General features: G+C 46.0%; 1 protein-coding gene across 4 annotated transcripts in view; it reads left to right on the top strand.

Annotated features, from left to right (window-relative positions):
- Positions 1-3040: 3040 nt before the first annotated feature.
- Positions 3041-14931, top strand: part of LOC143781340 (unconventional myosin-Ig-like) — a 213258-nt gene continuing 201367 nt past the window's right edge. The window contains exons 1-3 of one of the 4 annotated variants that reach the window (XM_077267896.1): positions 3041-3473; positions 7464-7672; positions 8005-8098. In XM_077267896.1, coding sequence (XP_077124011.1) covers positions 3175-3473; positions 7464-7672; positions 8005-8098 — 602 coding nt within the window. In that variant the 5' untranslated portion in view covers positions 3041-3174. Of the gene's footprint in view, positions 3474-7463; positions 7673-8004; positions 8099-8970; positions 9121-14931 lie in introns of those variants that run through there. The other 3 variants (XM_077267894.1, XM_077267893.1, XM_077267895.1) reach the window with 3 other exon arrangements.

The raw sequence follows: 14931 nt of genomic DNA, 5'->3' as shown, positions 1-14931 counted from the left end.
CACCTCTCGTCACTTATCCGCAAGGGAGCTGATCCCAGTGTTTGGTCTTCGGAGGCCGAGGAAGCCTTTCTGACTCTGAAGCAAGCCTTCGCACGAGCGCCGGTGCTTCATCACCCAGACATTAATAGGCCATTCATTCTCGAGGTGGATGCCCCTCCACAGGGGCCGGGGCTGTGCTCTCCCAGAGGTCATTTTCTGGTCGTTTGATCACTTGCGGATTCATCTCCAAGGCATTTTATACTTCGGAACACAACTATTCCATTGGTGACAGAGAACTACTGGCCATGAAGTTAGAGTTGGAGGAGTGGTGGTATCTTCTGGAGGGCACTTTACATCCCTTTATAATTTTCACCGAACATAATAATCTGGCTTATAGTCAGTCGGCCCCAAGCCCTGTGGTCCCTGTTTTTCACCTGTTTTGCTTTTGAGCTTCACTTCCGGCCTGGCGAAAAGAACGTTAAAGCTGATGCGCTGTCAAGGTCCTTCCAGTCGGCTAATATTGAAGATGAACCATCCCACATTATTGATCCCTATAAAATCATCTCGGTGGCTCCCCTGAGGTTTGCCACCTTACCGCCGGGTAAGACATTCGTCTCGGAGAATGACAGGGAGAGGGTGCTGCACTTGGGCCACTCATCTAAAGTTGCCGGTCATGCTGGAACTAAGAAGACATTTTTCCTGATCTCTCGCCACTATTGGAGGCCACCCCTGCGCCAGGACGTCAAAGAATTTTCTGCCTCCTGTCCTTCCTGCGCCCGGAACAAGATTCCGAGACCACTACCTTCTGGGGTCCTGCATCTTCTTCCCATGCTTCGGTTCCCTGGTGGCATATTACCATGGACTTTGTCACTGCTCTTCCTCACTCCATGGGTTGCACAACTATTCTGGTGGTTGTGGATCGGTTTTCTAAGATGGCCCACTTTGTTCCGCTGCCTGGTCTGCCCTCAGCTCCTGAGTTGGCAAGAATTTTTATTCATCATATCTTCAAATTCCATGGTTTCCCGCAACACATAGTGTCAGATAGGGGAGTCCAATTCACCTCCCATTTGGGAGAGCTCTCAAACTTTTGAAAGTGACTTTAGACTTCTCTTTAGCCTATCATCCCCAGTCCAACGGTCAGGTGGAGCGGATTAACCTGGTCTTGACCTCGTATCTCCGACATTTTTCTAATGCCCACCACGACGATTGGGTTGACCTCCTCCCTTGGGCCAAATTTGCATATAACAATCACTCCAGTAAGTCTTCTACCAAGTCCCCGTTCTTCATCGTCTCTGGTCAACATCCCAACCTGCCTCTTCCGGTTTCCCCTGGTTCCAGTGTGCCGGCTGCCTACTCCTGTCCTTGGAATTCTCTAAGATTTGGGAGGAGACCAAGGATGCGCTTGAGAGGTCTTGCATAAGGATGAAAAAGCATGCTGACAAAAGGTGTTTGGATGCTCCTCCTTATCAACCCCGCGATAAGGTCTGGCTTTCTTCCAGGTATATCCGTCTTAAGATTCCCTCCTATAAATTGGGTTCTCGCTACATTGGCCCCTTTGAGATCCTGGCATGAGTCAATGACATAGCCTACAAGCTGAGGTTGCCTGCGTATCTCCAACTCCTTCCATGTGTCTCTCCTTAAACCTGTGGTCCTTAACCGCCATCATTCTTCTGTTGGTTCTTCTCCACCACCTGTTAGCACTGATAATATTTTTGAAGTAAGAGATAAACTAGCCAGGAGAAAGGTTAGGGGAGAACCTTCTTCTTAATTGATTGGAAGGGGTATGGGCCTGAGGAGAGGTCATGGGAACCACGAGAGAACATCAATACTCCTCGTATCTTGAGATTTCTTTCCAGCATTAAGAAAGGGGGCTGTAAGGGAGGGGATACTATTACTGTGCACAGAGATACTTGCCTTGCTTCCCAGGTCCCTCCCCACGTCCCGTCTTCTCTTTCGGATCCTCAGCTGCGCTGGGGATCCAGTTCCCGCGCATGCACGTTAGGCCGCTTAGGTCGCGGTCGCGCGCACTCCCGCCTTCTTTATGATGCCGGGTTGTACTGACCAGGAAGCACTGTCCTGCCTGGGCAGCGGCCTCTAGGTATATCAGGTCGCTTCCTGCTAGAGGAAGCGCCTGATTGTTATTGTGCCTTTCCGTGCTCCCTCCAGGTCCACTTTGGTTTCTGTACGTCAGGTCCCCTTACGCTTTCAGTGTGTGTGTGCTCTTCTCAGTCCCTGTACGCTTCCAGGGTGTGCGTGCTCTGCTCCATCCCTGTACGCTTCCAGTGCGTGCGTTCTCTGCTCAGTCCCAGTATTCCTCCAGTGCGTGCTCTGTTCCGTCCTGGATCCGGTACCCTCTGCGTGAACCCTGCCTTGTCCTGAGTCCCGGGTTTTCTCTATGGCTGCTCTGCCCGTCTGGTCCTCGGTGAGTACCCTGATTCTCCTCGAGCCGCCCCTCTGGCACAAGCTATCGCGGTGTATCTCTCTCCTAGGCTTGCCCCCTAAAGGTCCCTGTATAGGGGTCGGTTCCACCTGGTCAGCTCGCCTGGGAACAGTCGTCACCGCGATCCAGTGGGTCTACTCCAGGAATCATAACACTCGGACTGACTGTCAGCTCTCCTGACTTGAGCGTGACGGCTGCATAGAAATAGGATTGAGGATTGCGAATTCATCTGTCTGACTGTCCCTAATACAGACACTGAGAACTTACTGGGCTGACAACCTCTCATGCGATATACAGGCTGTTGTCAGCAGTAACAGATTAGCTGACACTGCAGCATAACGCATGTGGCGACTCCTCTATGTGCATCAGGTTTGAAGCTTTCATCATGTTTCTGGAATAACATCATAACTTTCTGTTCAGCAGGATGACCTCATCACACTTCAGATATTATTGGTGTTACTTTATTTGATTATTGAAAGTTTTGTAGACTTTTTTTGACTATCCAGTAATTCGGAGAACTTGATAATCCGGCAACAATCAGGTCTTATTGATGAATAATAGATTTTTTCTAGTATTTTCACATTCATTCTACTTTCTTCCTGTTTCTCCATGTTCCCCTTTATCAGCAGCCGGCACCGGTGATCGGTGAGCAGAGAAAGGCCTCAGAAGAGAAACTGAATTGCGATGGTGCTATCACCATTCCCATAGGTCATCCGCTTCATCTGTGGTCAGTGACAGTCAGCTGTGGACGTCCGATGTCACCGCTCCACAGCCGGCACAGAGAGCTCTTAACTTCCCTTCTAACGTCCCCGCCTGAAACCGCAGCAGGAAGCCACCGACCTGTTCTCGCCTTCGCTCCGTCTTCCTCTACACTTCAGTCAGTTACAAGTTTGACTCCAGACTTCATTTCACCTTACTCACACCCCGCTATCAGGCGGGTGCCCATCTTCTCTGGTGGTATGGCGGAGCAGGAAAGCTTGGAGTTTGGGAAAGCGGACTTTGTTCTCTTGGACAACGTCACCATGAAGGACTTTATGGCAAATCTTAAGCTCAGGTAGGTCACAGGGAAACTTATCTAAGGAAGCAATTATATTTTAAAGGGTTTGTAGAATGCTTGGAAGTATATCTTATCCATAACTTCCTCATCACTGGAGTCCGAGCTCTGAGACCCCAACCGATCTCGAGAATGGGGCTCTGAAGAGCTCTGTCTGAATGGAGCAAAGATCAAGTAAGGAAATCTCTGCTCCTTTCATTCTCCATGGGACTGCCGAAGATAGGCGAGTACAGTGCTTGACCTCGGCTCCATTCATTTGGGGCTCTCCAAAACCCCAATCTTGGGAGTCTCAGCTGTCAGACCACCATTGACCAGGAAGGTATAACCTTCCATTACTAAGACAAAAGGTCCATGGTTCCCTTGAAGACCACCCAAATCTGTGCACAGAGGTGAGCTCATCAAATAAATCAATGGATATGATGTTATCCTTATTTACCCATCCATATTTATCTGCTGTGCAGCTTAGACACAAAACAGAGCCAAGTAATGTGCTACTCCTTAGCTGAGACCACGCTGTGCACCCAGCTGCTGATGCGGAGACACACCCAAAAATCTGCTGGTGCAGTCACTGTGTACATACATTACATTACTGATCCTGAGTTACATCCTGTATTATACCCCAGAGCTGCACTCACTATTCTGCTGGTGCAGTCACTGTGTACATACATTACATTACTGATCCTGAGTTACCTCCTGTATTATACTCCAGAGCTGCACTCACTATTCTGCTGGTGCAGTCACTGTGTACACACATTACTGATCCTGAGTTACATCCTGTATTATACCCCAGAGCTGCACTCACTATTCTGCTGGTGCAGTCACTGTGTACATACATTACATTACTGATCCTGAGTTACATCCTGTATTATACCCCAGAGCTGCGCTCACTATTCTGCTGGTGCAGTCACTGTGTACATACATTACATTACTGATCCGGTGTTACATCCTGTATTATACCCCAGAGCTGCACTCACTATTCTGCTGGTGCAGTCACTGTGTACATACATTACATTACTGATCCTGAGTTACATCCTGTATTATACCCCAGAGCTGCACCCACTATTCTGCTGGTGCAGTCACTGTGTACATACATTACATTACTCATCCTGAGTTACATCCTGTATTATACCCCAGAGCTGCACTCACTATTCTGCTGGTGCAGTCACTGTGTACATACATTACACTACTGATCCTGAGTTACATCCTGTATTATACTCCAGAGCTGCGTTCACTATTCTGCTGGTGCAGTCACTGTGTACATACATTACATTACTGATCCTGAGTTACACCATGTATTATACTCCAGAGCTGCACTCACTATTCTGCTGGTGCAGTCACTGTGTACATACATTACATTACTGATCCTGAGTTACACCATGTATTATACTCCAGAGCTGCACTCACTGTTCTGCTGGTGCAGTCACTGTGTACATACATTACATTACTGATCCTAAGTTACATCCTGTATTATACCCCAGAGCTGCGCTCACTATTCTGCTGGTGCAGTCACTGTGTGCATACATTACATTACTGATCCTGAGTTACATCCTGTATTATACTCCAGTGCTGCACTCACTATTCTGCTGGTGCAGTCACTGTGTACATACATTACATTACTGATCCTGATTTACACCATGTATTATACTCCAGAGCAGCATTCACTATTCTGCTGGTGCAGTCACTGTGTACATACATTACATTACTGATCCTGAGTTACCTCCTGTATTATACTCCAGAGCTGCACTCACTATTCTGCTGGTGCAGTCACTATGTACATACATTACATTACTGATCCTGAGTTACCTCCTGTATTATACCCCAGAGCTGCACTCACTATTCTGCTGGTGCAGTCACTGTGTACTTACATTACATTACTGATCCCGAGTTACCTCCTGTATTATACTCCAGAGCTGCATTCACTATTCTGCTGGTGCAGTCACTGTGTACATACATTACATTACTGATCCTAAGTTACATCCTGTATTATACCCCAGAGCTGCGCTCACTATTCTGCTGGTGCAGTCACTGTGTACATACATTACATTACTGATCCTGATTTACACCATGTATTATACTCCAGAGCTGCATTCACTATTCTGCTGGTGCAGTCACTGTGTACATACATTACATTACTGATCCTGAGTTACCTCCTGTATTATACTCCAGAGCTGCACTCACTATTCTGCTGGTGCGGTCACTGTGTACATACATTACATTACTGATCCTGAGTTACCTCCTGTATTATACTCCAGAGCTGCACTCACTATTCTGCTGGTGCAGTCACTGTGTACATACATTACATTACTGATCCTGAGTTACATCCTGTATTATACTCCAGAGCTGCACTCACTATTCTGCTGGTGCAGTCACTGTGTACATACATTACATTACTGATCCTGAGTTACATCCTGTATTACACCCCAGAGCTGCACTCACTATTCTGCTGGTGCAGTCACTGTGTACATACATTACATTACTGATCCTGAGTTACATCCTGTATTATACTCCAGAGCTGCACTCACTATTCTGCTGGTGCAGTCACTGTGTACATACATTACGTTACTGATCCTGAGTTACATCCTGTATTATACCCCAGAGCTGCACTCACTATTCTGCTGGTGCAGTCACTGTGTACATACATTACATTACTGATCCTGAGTTACATCCTGTATTATACCCCAGAGCTGCACTCACTATTCTGCTGGTACAGTCACTGTGTACATACATTACATTACTGATCCTGAGTTACATCCTGTATTATACTCCAGAGCTGCACTCACTATTCTGCTGGTGCAGTCACTGTGTACATACATTACATTACTGATCCTGAGTTACCTCCTGTATTATACTCCAGAGCTGCACTCACTATTCTGCTGGTGCAGTCACTGTGTACATACATTACTGATCCTGAGTTACATCCTGTATTATACCCCAGAGCTGCACTCACTATTCTGCTGGTGCAGTCACTGTGTACATACATTACATTACTGATCCTGAGTTACCTCCTGTATTATACTCCAGAGCTGCACTCACTATTCTGCTGGTGCAGTCACTGTGTACATACATTACATTACTGATCCTGAGTTACATCCTGTATTACACCCCAGAGCTGCACTCACTATTCTGCTGGTGCAGTCACTGTGTACATACATTACATTACTGATCCTGAGTTACATCCTGTATTATACCCCAGAGCTGCGCTCACTATTCTGCTGGTGCAGTCACTGTGTACTGTGTATGAAAGGCTCACTCGGTTGCACAGAGAGGTAGATATAGGAACACTGTCTCTTTAAATTATTAACCCCTTAATGACCGCCGATACGCATTAAAACAGCGGTTGTTTAGGGTCCTTACTCCTGGTCGCCATTTTCTATAACCCATCGGGGGGGATCATCGGTGATATGAACCCCTGGCGAGTGGCGATTGCTACTTGTTGGTGAATATCATCGAGTGCCGAACCGTCTCCTATATTGTCGATCTCTCTGTGGTCTATTATCTCCCGTGTAAGAGGCGTCACATCCCAAAGATGTTTTCAGCATTACATATTTCATTTCATGCATAGACGTGGGAGCAGGAAGCTCTGCCTGGTGTGATAATGACATGTCTGTGTACCCAAGCTGCTTCTTATCAGTGAGACCACCACACCCCCAGCTCACAGAAATGGAGCACAGGATACAGAGCTTAGATACAGCAACTCAGCGGACAGCATCATGCATGGAAGATTGAGATCAGGGGCTGACGTACCATTGGTGCAACCAGTGCAGCGGCATAGGGGCCCCAGAGGTCGGGGGGCGCATCCAGCTCCAAAGCAGATACGATTGTGCATTATGACAACCTATTGGGCTGCTAGGGGCCCAGATACTGCTCCTGCACAGGGGCTTCTGTCTGCTCCTGACATAGATACTGCAGCTCACCAGACAGTACTACACATACCAGAGATACCTCTCCCATAGACCCGGGAGCTGACGATCTGTATTCACCTCTCTGCAGGTTTCAGTGTGGCAGGATCTACACTTATATTGGAGAAGTTGTCGTGTCTGTCAACCCTTATAAACACATGGAGCTGTACGGGAAAGAAATGATTGAATATTACCGGGGGAGAGAGCTGTACGAGAGGCCCCCACATCTCTACGCCATCGCAGACGCCGCATACAAAGCCATGAAACGCCGAGCAAAGGACACGTGTATTGTTATATCAGGTACCGCCGCCCTGTAGGGGGTTATTCACTGCTAAAATCCGCAGACACCTTCAATCTGGGGTCAACGTGAACTTCTAAAAGTTTCATAGATGAACTGAATCGTGGGAAGACTCCTATAAAATATAAGTGTATAACTCAGTACTAAAGAGATTATTTTCTTGTTTAACATTTCCTAAAGAAAGTATGTGTCTTCATGTTCTTATTCCTGTCTGGGGGCTTAAGCCTGTCTTTGTTCCTAAATGTATAACAAGCCATAGATGTTATAGTAAATATTACAGCTGAAGTCTCAGATAATCATAGCAGAACTAACGCGTTTTTATTTCCTTCTATAGGAGAGAGTGGCGCAGGGAAGACTGAAGCTAGCAAGTATATAATGCAGTACATTGCTGCCATAACCAACCCCACACAGCGAGAGGAGGTGGAGAGGCAAGTGGAAAAATAATTGGGGGGAATCTACAATCTTTCAGTTCCTTATATCAGAGGCATATACCCACATCATCCCATAAAGACACCAATTATAATGGTGCATTTTATTTTTAGAGTGCTGATGGTCTGCGCATCAGGCTCCTCATAATTGCAAAACACTGCTGTGAAGCAAGGTTATAGATCCCATTACTGTTCTACAATCTTCATCTGATACAGGATTGATTAGTAAGATCCATTCATATCCAAACATTATATTGATACATATTATGTTTAGCTTGCTGATGGATGCACAAGCATGCTTCTGGGACTCAAAATGTCAACATGTTGCTGTGAGGCATGGTTGTAGATCCCATCATGGTTCCACAATCTTCATCTGGTACAGGACTGATTATTACGATACATCATATTCATACATTTTAATTGTGTATATTATCTTTAGAATGTTGATGGTCTGCCGGGATCCAGACTCATAGGCTATGTTCACACGTTGCGGATTGTATTTGTTTTTTCCGCCGCGAAAACGCATGCACATGCACAACACAGCCCATTGAATTCAATGGGATTCCGCAGTGTTTTGCTAATGCTGTGTATTTTTGCGGGAAAATACGCAGCATGCTCATTCTCTGTGCGGCATTGCGGGGATTCCGCACACATAGGAATGCATTGGTCCGCTTACATTCCACATGGGGCTATGCCCACCATGCGGGAAGTAAGCAGATCATGTGCGGTGGTACCCGGGTCTAGAGGAGAGGAGACTCTCCTCTAAGCCCTTGGAAACCATATTTCTGTAAAAAAAAAAAAAGAATTAAAATAAAAAATATTGATATACTTACCTTCCAATGGCCCCCGGAGTCCTCCCGCCTCTCAGCGGTGCATGCGGCTGCTTCTGTTCCCAGGGATGTATTGCGTGAAGGAACTGTGATGACGTTGTGGTCATGTGACCGTGATGTCACAAAGGTCCTTTGCGCAAATGCATCCCTGGAAACAGGAGCACCGCTGAGGAGATCGGGGGCCATCGGAAGGTGAGAATAACTATTTTTTCATTTTTTTTAAATTATTTTTAACATTCTATCTTTTACTATTGATGCTGCATTGGCAGCATCAATAGTAAAAATTGGTCACACTTGTCAAGCACTATGTTTGACAAGTGTGACCAACCTGTCAATCAGTTTTCCAAGCGATGCTACAGATCGCTTGGAAAACGCTAGCATTCTGCAAGCTAATTACGCTTGCAAAACGCTAGTGTTTAGCGGGAATACGCATGCTAATTCTGCATGCGTTATACCCGCGGCAGGGAGTTACAGAATTGCTGCGGAAATTTTCTCGACAATTCTGCAACGTGTGCACATAGTCATAGAATCACAGAATGTTAGAGTTGGGAAGAACCTCCAGGGTCATCATGTCCAACTCCCTGCTAAATGAAGGATTCACTAAACCATCTCTTACAGAATCTGTTTGAAGACTTCCATTGAAGGAGAACTCACCATTTCTTGTGGTAGCCTGTTCCACTCATTGACCACCCTCACTGTCAGCAAGTTTTTTTTTCTAATATCTAATCTGTATCTTCTCCCTTTCAGCTCCATTCCATTGCTTCTCATGTTTACATGTGCAAATGAGAATAAAGATGATCTCTCTACACTGTGACAGCCCTTCAGATATTTGTAGACAGCTATTAAGTCTCCTCTTAGCTATCATTTGTGCAAGCTAAACAGATCCTTTAACTGTTCCTTGTAAGACATACAGTAGTTTGCAGTTCCCTCACCATCCTAGTACCATCATGGTACTGGACCCAGTATTCCAGATGAGGCCTGACCGAGGAGGAGTAGAGGGGGATAATTACTTCACGTGATCTAGACTCTATGCTTCTCTTACTACATCCTAGAACTGTGTTTGCCTTTTTTGCAGCTGCATCACACTGTTGACTCATGTGCAGTCTGGGATCTATTAGTATACCTAAGTATTTTTCACACCTGCTTTTGCTAAGTTCTACTCCTCCCATTCTTTAGATGTCATTTTCTTTTTTCTTGCCCAGATGTAGAATCTTGCGTTCTTGCATTCTATTAGTCGCTGCCCATTGTTCAAGCTTATCTAGATCCTTCTGAATCCTTTCTCTGTCTTCTCTAGTGTTAGCTATCCCTCCTGTTGTGAATTCTGTTCTCGGACTCCCTCCTGTGGTCATGAATGGTACTTTGGTTGGTTCTGCTCTTGGACTCCCTCTGGTGGCTTTGAGCGGAACTGCTGGTCACTGAGGTTGGCTTTATCAGCTGCTCTCGTTTATTGCTATGCTGCTTCCCTATTTAACTCCACTCAGATCGTTACTTCATGCCAGCTGTCATTGTTTCAGTATTGGTTCAGATCTCTCTTGCACTTCTCTGAGGACTTGTCTACTCCAGCAGAAGCTAAGTCTTTGCTAGTTCATTTGTTGTTACTGCTAATTTCTAGTCCAGCTTGCTATCATGATGTTCCCTTGCTAGCTGGAAGCTCTGGGGTGCAGAGTGGCACCTCCACACCGTGAGTCGGTGTGGGGAGTCTTTTTGCTTACTCTGCTTGTTTTTTTGTAGTCTTTTGTGCTGACCGCATAGATCCCTTTTCTATCCTCTGACTATTTAGTGAAATCTGGCCTCCTTTGCTAAAACCTGTTTCATTCCTGTGTTTGTGACTTTCCTCTTAACTCACAGTCAATATATGTGGGGGTCTGCCTTTACCTTTGGGGAATTTCTCTGAGGCAAGGTAAGGCTTCTATTTCTATCTTTAGGTGTAGTTAGCTCTTAGGCTGTGAAGAGGCGTCTAGGGAGAGTTAGGTACGCTCCACGGCTATTTCTAGTTGTGTGTGATAGGAGTAGGGTTCCGGTCAGCAGAGTTCCCACTTACCCAGAGCTTGTCCCGATTTTGAATTTACTCATCAGGTCATTCCGGGTGCTCCTAACCACCAGGTCCATAACAGTACAGCTGGCCCGAAAGTGTTAATGCATCTCAAAAGAGGGATAAGAGAAGTTCTGAAACCATTTTTTTTCTTTGCAGTGTGTTTTGTCTCTTTTTTCCCCTTAATCTCTGGGTGGTTCAGGACTCAGGTGTAGGTATGGATATTCAAGGTCTGTCCTCTTGTGTGGATCATCTCACTGCAAGGGTACAAAGCATTCAAGATTATGTAGTTCAGAATCCGATGTTAGAACCTAGAATTCCAATTCCTGATTTGTTTTCTGGGGATAGATCTAAGTTTCTGAATTTCAAAAATAATTGTAAACTGTTTCTTGCTTTGAAACCCTGCTCCTCTGGTGACCCCATTCAGCAAGTAAAAATTATTATTTCTTTGTTGCGTGGCGACCCTCAAGACTGGGCATTCTCCCTTGCGCCAGGAGATCCTGCATTGCTTAATGTAGATGCGTTTTTTCTGGCGCTTGGATTGCTTTATGACGAACCGAATTCAGTGGCTCAGGCAGAGAAAATCTTGCTGGCTTTGTGTCAGGGTCAGGATGAAGCGGAGATATATTGTCAGAAGTTTAGAAAATGGTCTGTGCTTACTCAATGGAATGAGTGTGCCCTGGCAGCAATTTTTAGAAAGGGTCTTTCTGAAGCCCTTAAGGATGTTATGGTGGGATTCCCCACGCCTGCTGGTCTGAATGAATCAATGTCCTTGGCCATCCAAATTGATCGGCGTTTGCGTGAGCGCAAAATTGTGCACCATTTGGCGGTGTCCTTTGAGCAGAGGCCTGAGCTTATGCAATGTGATAGAACTTTGACCAGAACTGAACGGCAAGAACACAGACGTCAGAATAGGCTGTGTTTTTACTGTGGTGACCCCACTCATGCTATCTCTGATTGTCCTAAGCGCACCAAGCGGTTCGCTAGGTCTGTCACCATTGGTACTGTACATCCTAAATTTCTTTTGTCTGTTACTCTGATTTGCTCTTTGTCGTCCTACTCTGTTATGGCATTTGTGGATTCAGGCGCTGCCCTGAATTTGATGGACTTGGAGTTTGCCAGGCGCTGTGTTTTTTTTCTTGGAGCCTTTGCAGTATCCTATTCCATTAAGGGGGAATTGATGCCACGCCGTTGGCCAAGAATAAACCTCAGTACTGGACTCAGTTGACCATGTGCATGGCTCCTGCACATCAGGAAGATATTCGCTTTTTGGTGTTGCATAATTTGCATGATGTGGTCGTGTTGGGTTTGCCATGGCTACAGGTTCATAATCCAGTATTGGATTGGAAATCAATGTCTGTGTCTAGTTGGGGTTATCAAGGGGTACATGGCGATGTTCCGTTGGTGTCAATTTCTGCTTCCACTCCTTCTGAAGTCCCTGAGTTTCTGTCGGATTACCAGGATGTATTTGATGAGCCCAAATCCAGTGTCCTACCCCCTCATAGGGATTGTGATTGTGCTATAAATTTGATTCCTGGTAGTAAGTTTCCTAAGGGCCGACTTTTTGATTTATCTGTGCCGGAACACGCCGCTATGCGGAGTTATATAAGGAGTCCTTGGAGAAAGGGCATATTCGCCCGTCTTCATCACCGTTGGGAGCAGGGTTCTTTTTTGTGGCCAAGAAGGATGGTTCTCTGAGACCCTGTATAGATTACCGCCTTCTCAATAAAATCACGGTCAAATTTCAGTACCCTTTGCCTCTGCTGTCTGATTTGTTTGCTCGGATTAAGGGGGCTAGTTGGTTCACCAAGATAGATCTTCGAGGGGCGTATAACCTTGTGCATATTAAACAGGGCGATGAATGGAAAACAGCATTTAATACGCCCGAGGGCCATTTTGAGTACCTGGTGATGCCATTCGGGCTTTCAAATGCTCCATCTGTGTTTCAGTCCTTTATGCACGACATCTTCCGAAAGTATCTGGATAGATTCATGATTGTATATTTGGATGATATTTTGGTCTTTTCGGATGATTGGGAGTCTCATGTGAAACAGGTCGGAATGGTATTTCAGGTCCTTCGTGCTAATTCCTTGTTTGTGAAGGGGTCTAAATGTCTCTTCGGAGTTCAGAAGGTTTCCTTTTTGGGCTTCATTTTTTCCCCTGCTACTATCGAGATGGATCCTGTTAAAGTTCAGGCCATTTATGATTGGACTCAACCTACATCTGTGAAGAGCCTCCAGAAATTCCTGGGCTTTGCTAATTTTTACCGTCGCTTCATCGCTAATTTTTCTAGTGTGGTTAAACCTTTGACTGATTTGACCAAGAAGGATGCTGATGTGGTGAATTGGTCCTCTGCGGCCGTTGAGGCTTTTCAGGAGCTGAAACGTCATTTTCCTTTGGCCCCTGTGTTGCGTCAGCCAGATGTTTCGCTCCCTTTTCAGGTCGAGGTTGATGCTTCTGAGATTGGAGCAGGGGCTGTATTGTCTCAAAGAAGTTCTGATGGCTCTGTGATGAAGCCATGTGCCTTCTTTTCTAGAAAGTTTTCGCCTGCTGAGCGTAATTATGATGTTGGCAATTGGGAGCTGCTAGCTATGAAGTGGGCATTCGAGGAGTGGCGACATTGGCTTGAGGGAGCCAAGCACCGCGTGGTGGTCTTGACGGATCACAAAAATCTGACTCGAGTCTGCCAAGCGGTTGAATCCTAGACAGGCTCGATGGTCGCTGTTTTTCTCCCGGTTCGATTTTGTGGTTTCATACCTTCCAGGTTCTAAGAATGTGAAGGCAGATGCCCTTTCTAGGAGTTTTGTGCCTGATTCTCCGGGAGTCCCTGAGCCGGCTGGTATTCTCAAAGAGGGGGTAATTCTGTCTGCCATCTCCCCTGATTTGCGGCGGGTGCTGCAGGAGTTTCAGGCTGATAGACCTGACCGTTGTCCTGCGGAGAAATTGTTTGTCCCTGATAGATGGACTAGCAGAGTTATTTCTGAGGTTCATTGCTCGGTGTTGGCTGGTCATCCTGGGATTTTTGGTACCAGAGATTTGGTGGCTAGGTCCTTTTGGTGGCCTTCCTTGTCACGGGATGTGCGTTCTTTTGTGCAGTAATGTGGGACTTGTGCTCGGGCTAAGCCCTGCTGTTCTCGTGCCAGTGGATTGCTTTTGCCCTTGCCAGTCCCGAAAAGGCCTTGGACGCATGTTTCCATGGATTTTATTTCAGATCTTCCTGTCTCTCAAAGGATGTCTGTCATCTGGGTGGTTTGTGATCGCTTTTCTAAAATGGTCCATTTGGTACCCTTGCCTAAATTACCTTCTTCCTCTGATTTGGTGCCATTATTTTTTCAACATGTGGTTTGTTTGCATGGCATTCCGGTGTCATGAATCCCCAATGGCTAGGGATAGCACAGGATAAGCAAAGTATAATAAATATCGGACGAGCTCTAGGGTGATGGAACCTGGGCTGACCGCTGCCCTACGCCTGACAAACGCAACTAGAGATAGCCAGGGAGCGTGCCTACGTTGGTTCTAGACGCCACGCACCAGCCTAAGAGCTAACTAGTACTGCAGAGAAAACAAAGACCTCACTTGCCTCCAGAGGAATTAACCCCAAAGATATAGTTGCCCCCCACATGTATTGACGGTGAAATGAGAGGAAGGCACATACATAGAGATGATGTATATAGCTTTAGCAAATAGAGGCCCGCTGAAAACTAGAAAGCAGAATGACACAAAAGGGGACTGAGCGGTCAGCAAAAAACCCTAATCAAAAAAACCATCCTGAGATTACAAGAACCCATGTGCCAACTCATGGCACATGGGGAGAACCTCAGTCCACTAGAGCAACCAGCTAACAAAGAGACATTCTAAGCAAGCTGGACAAAAAAACAAACAACTGAAAATCAGCACTTAGCTTATCCTGAAAGATCTGGGAGCAGGTAGGCAGGAACCAAACAGAGCACATCTGAACACATTGCTAGCCG

This window comes from Ranitomeya variabilis, chromosome 6 (genome assembly GCF_051348905.1).
Source record: "Ranitomeya variabilis isolate aRanVar5 chromosome 6, aRanVar5.hap1, whole genome shotgun sequence".
In the NCBI taxonomy this organism is placed as follows: Eukaryota; Metazoa; Chordata; class Amphibia; order Anura; family Dendrobatidae; genus Ranitomeya; species Ranitomeya variabilis.
The sequence above is the reverse complement of the archived record's forward strand: the minus strand, read 5'-3'. Positions and strand labels throughout refer to the sequence as shown.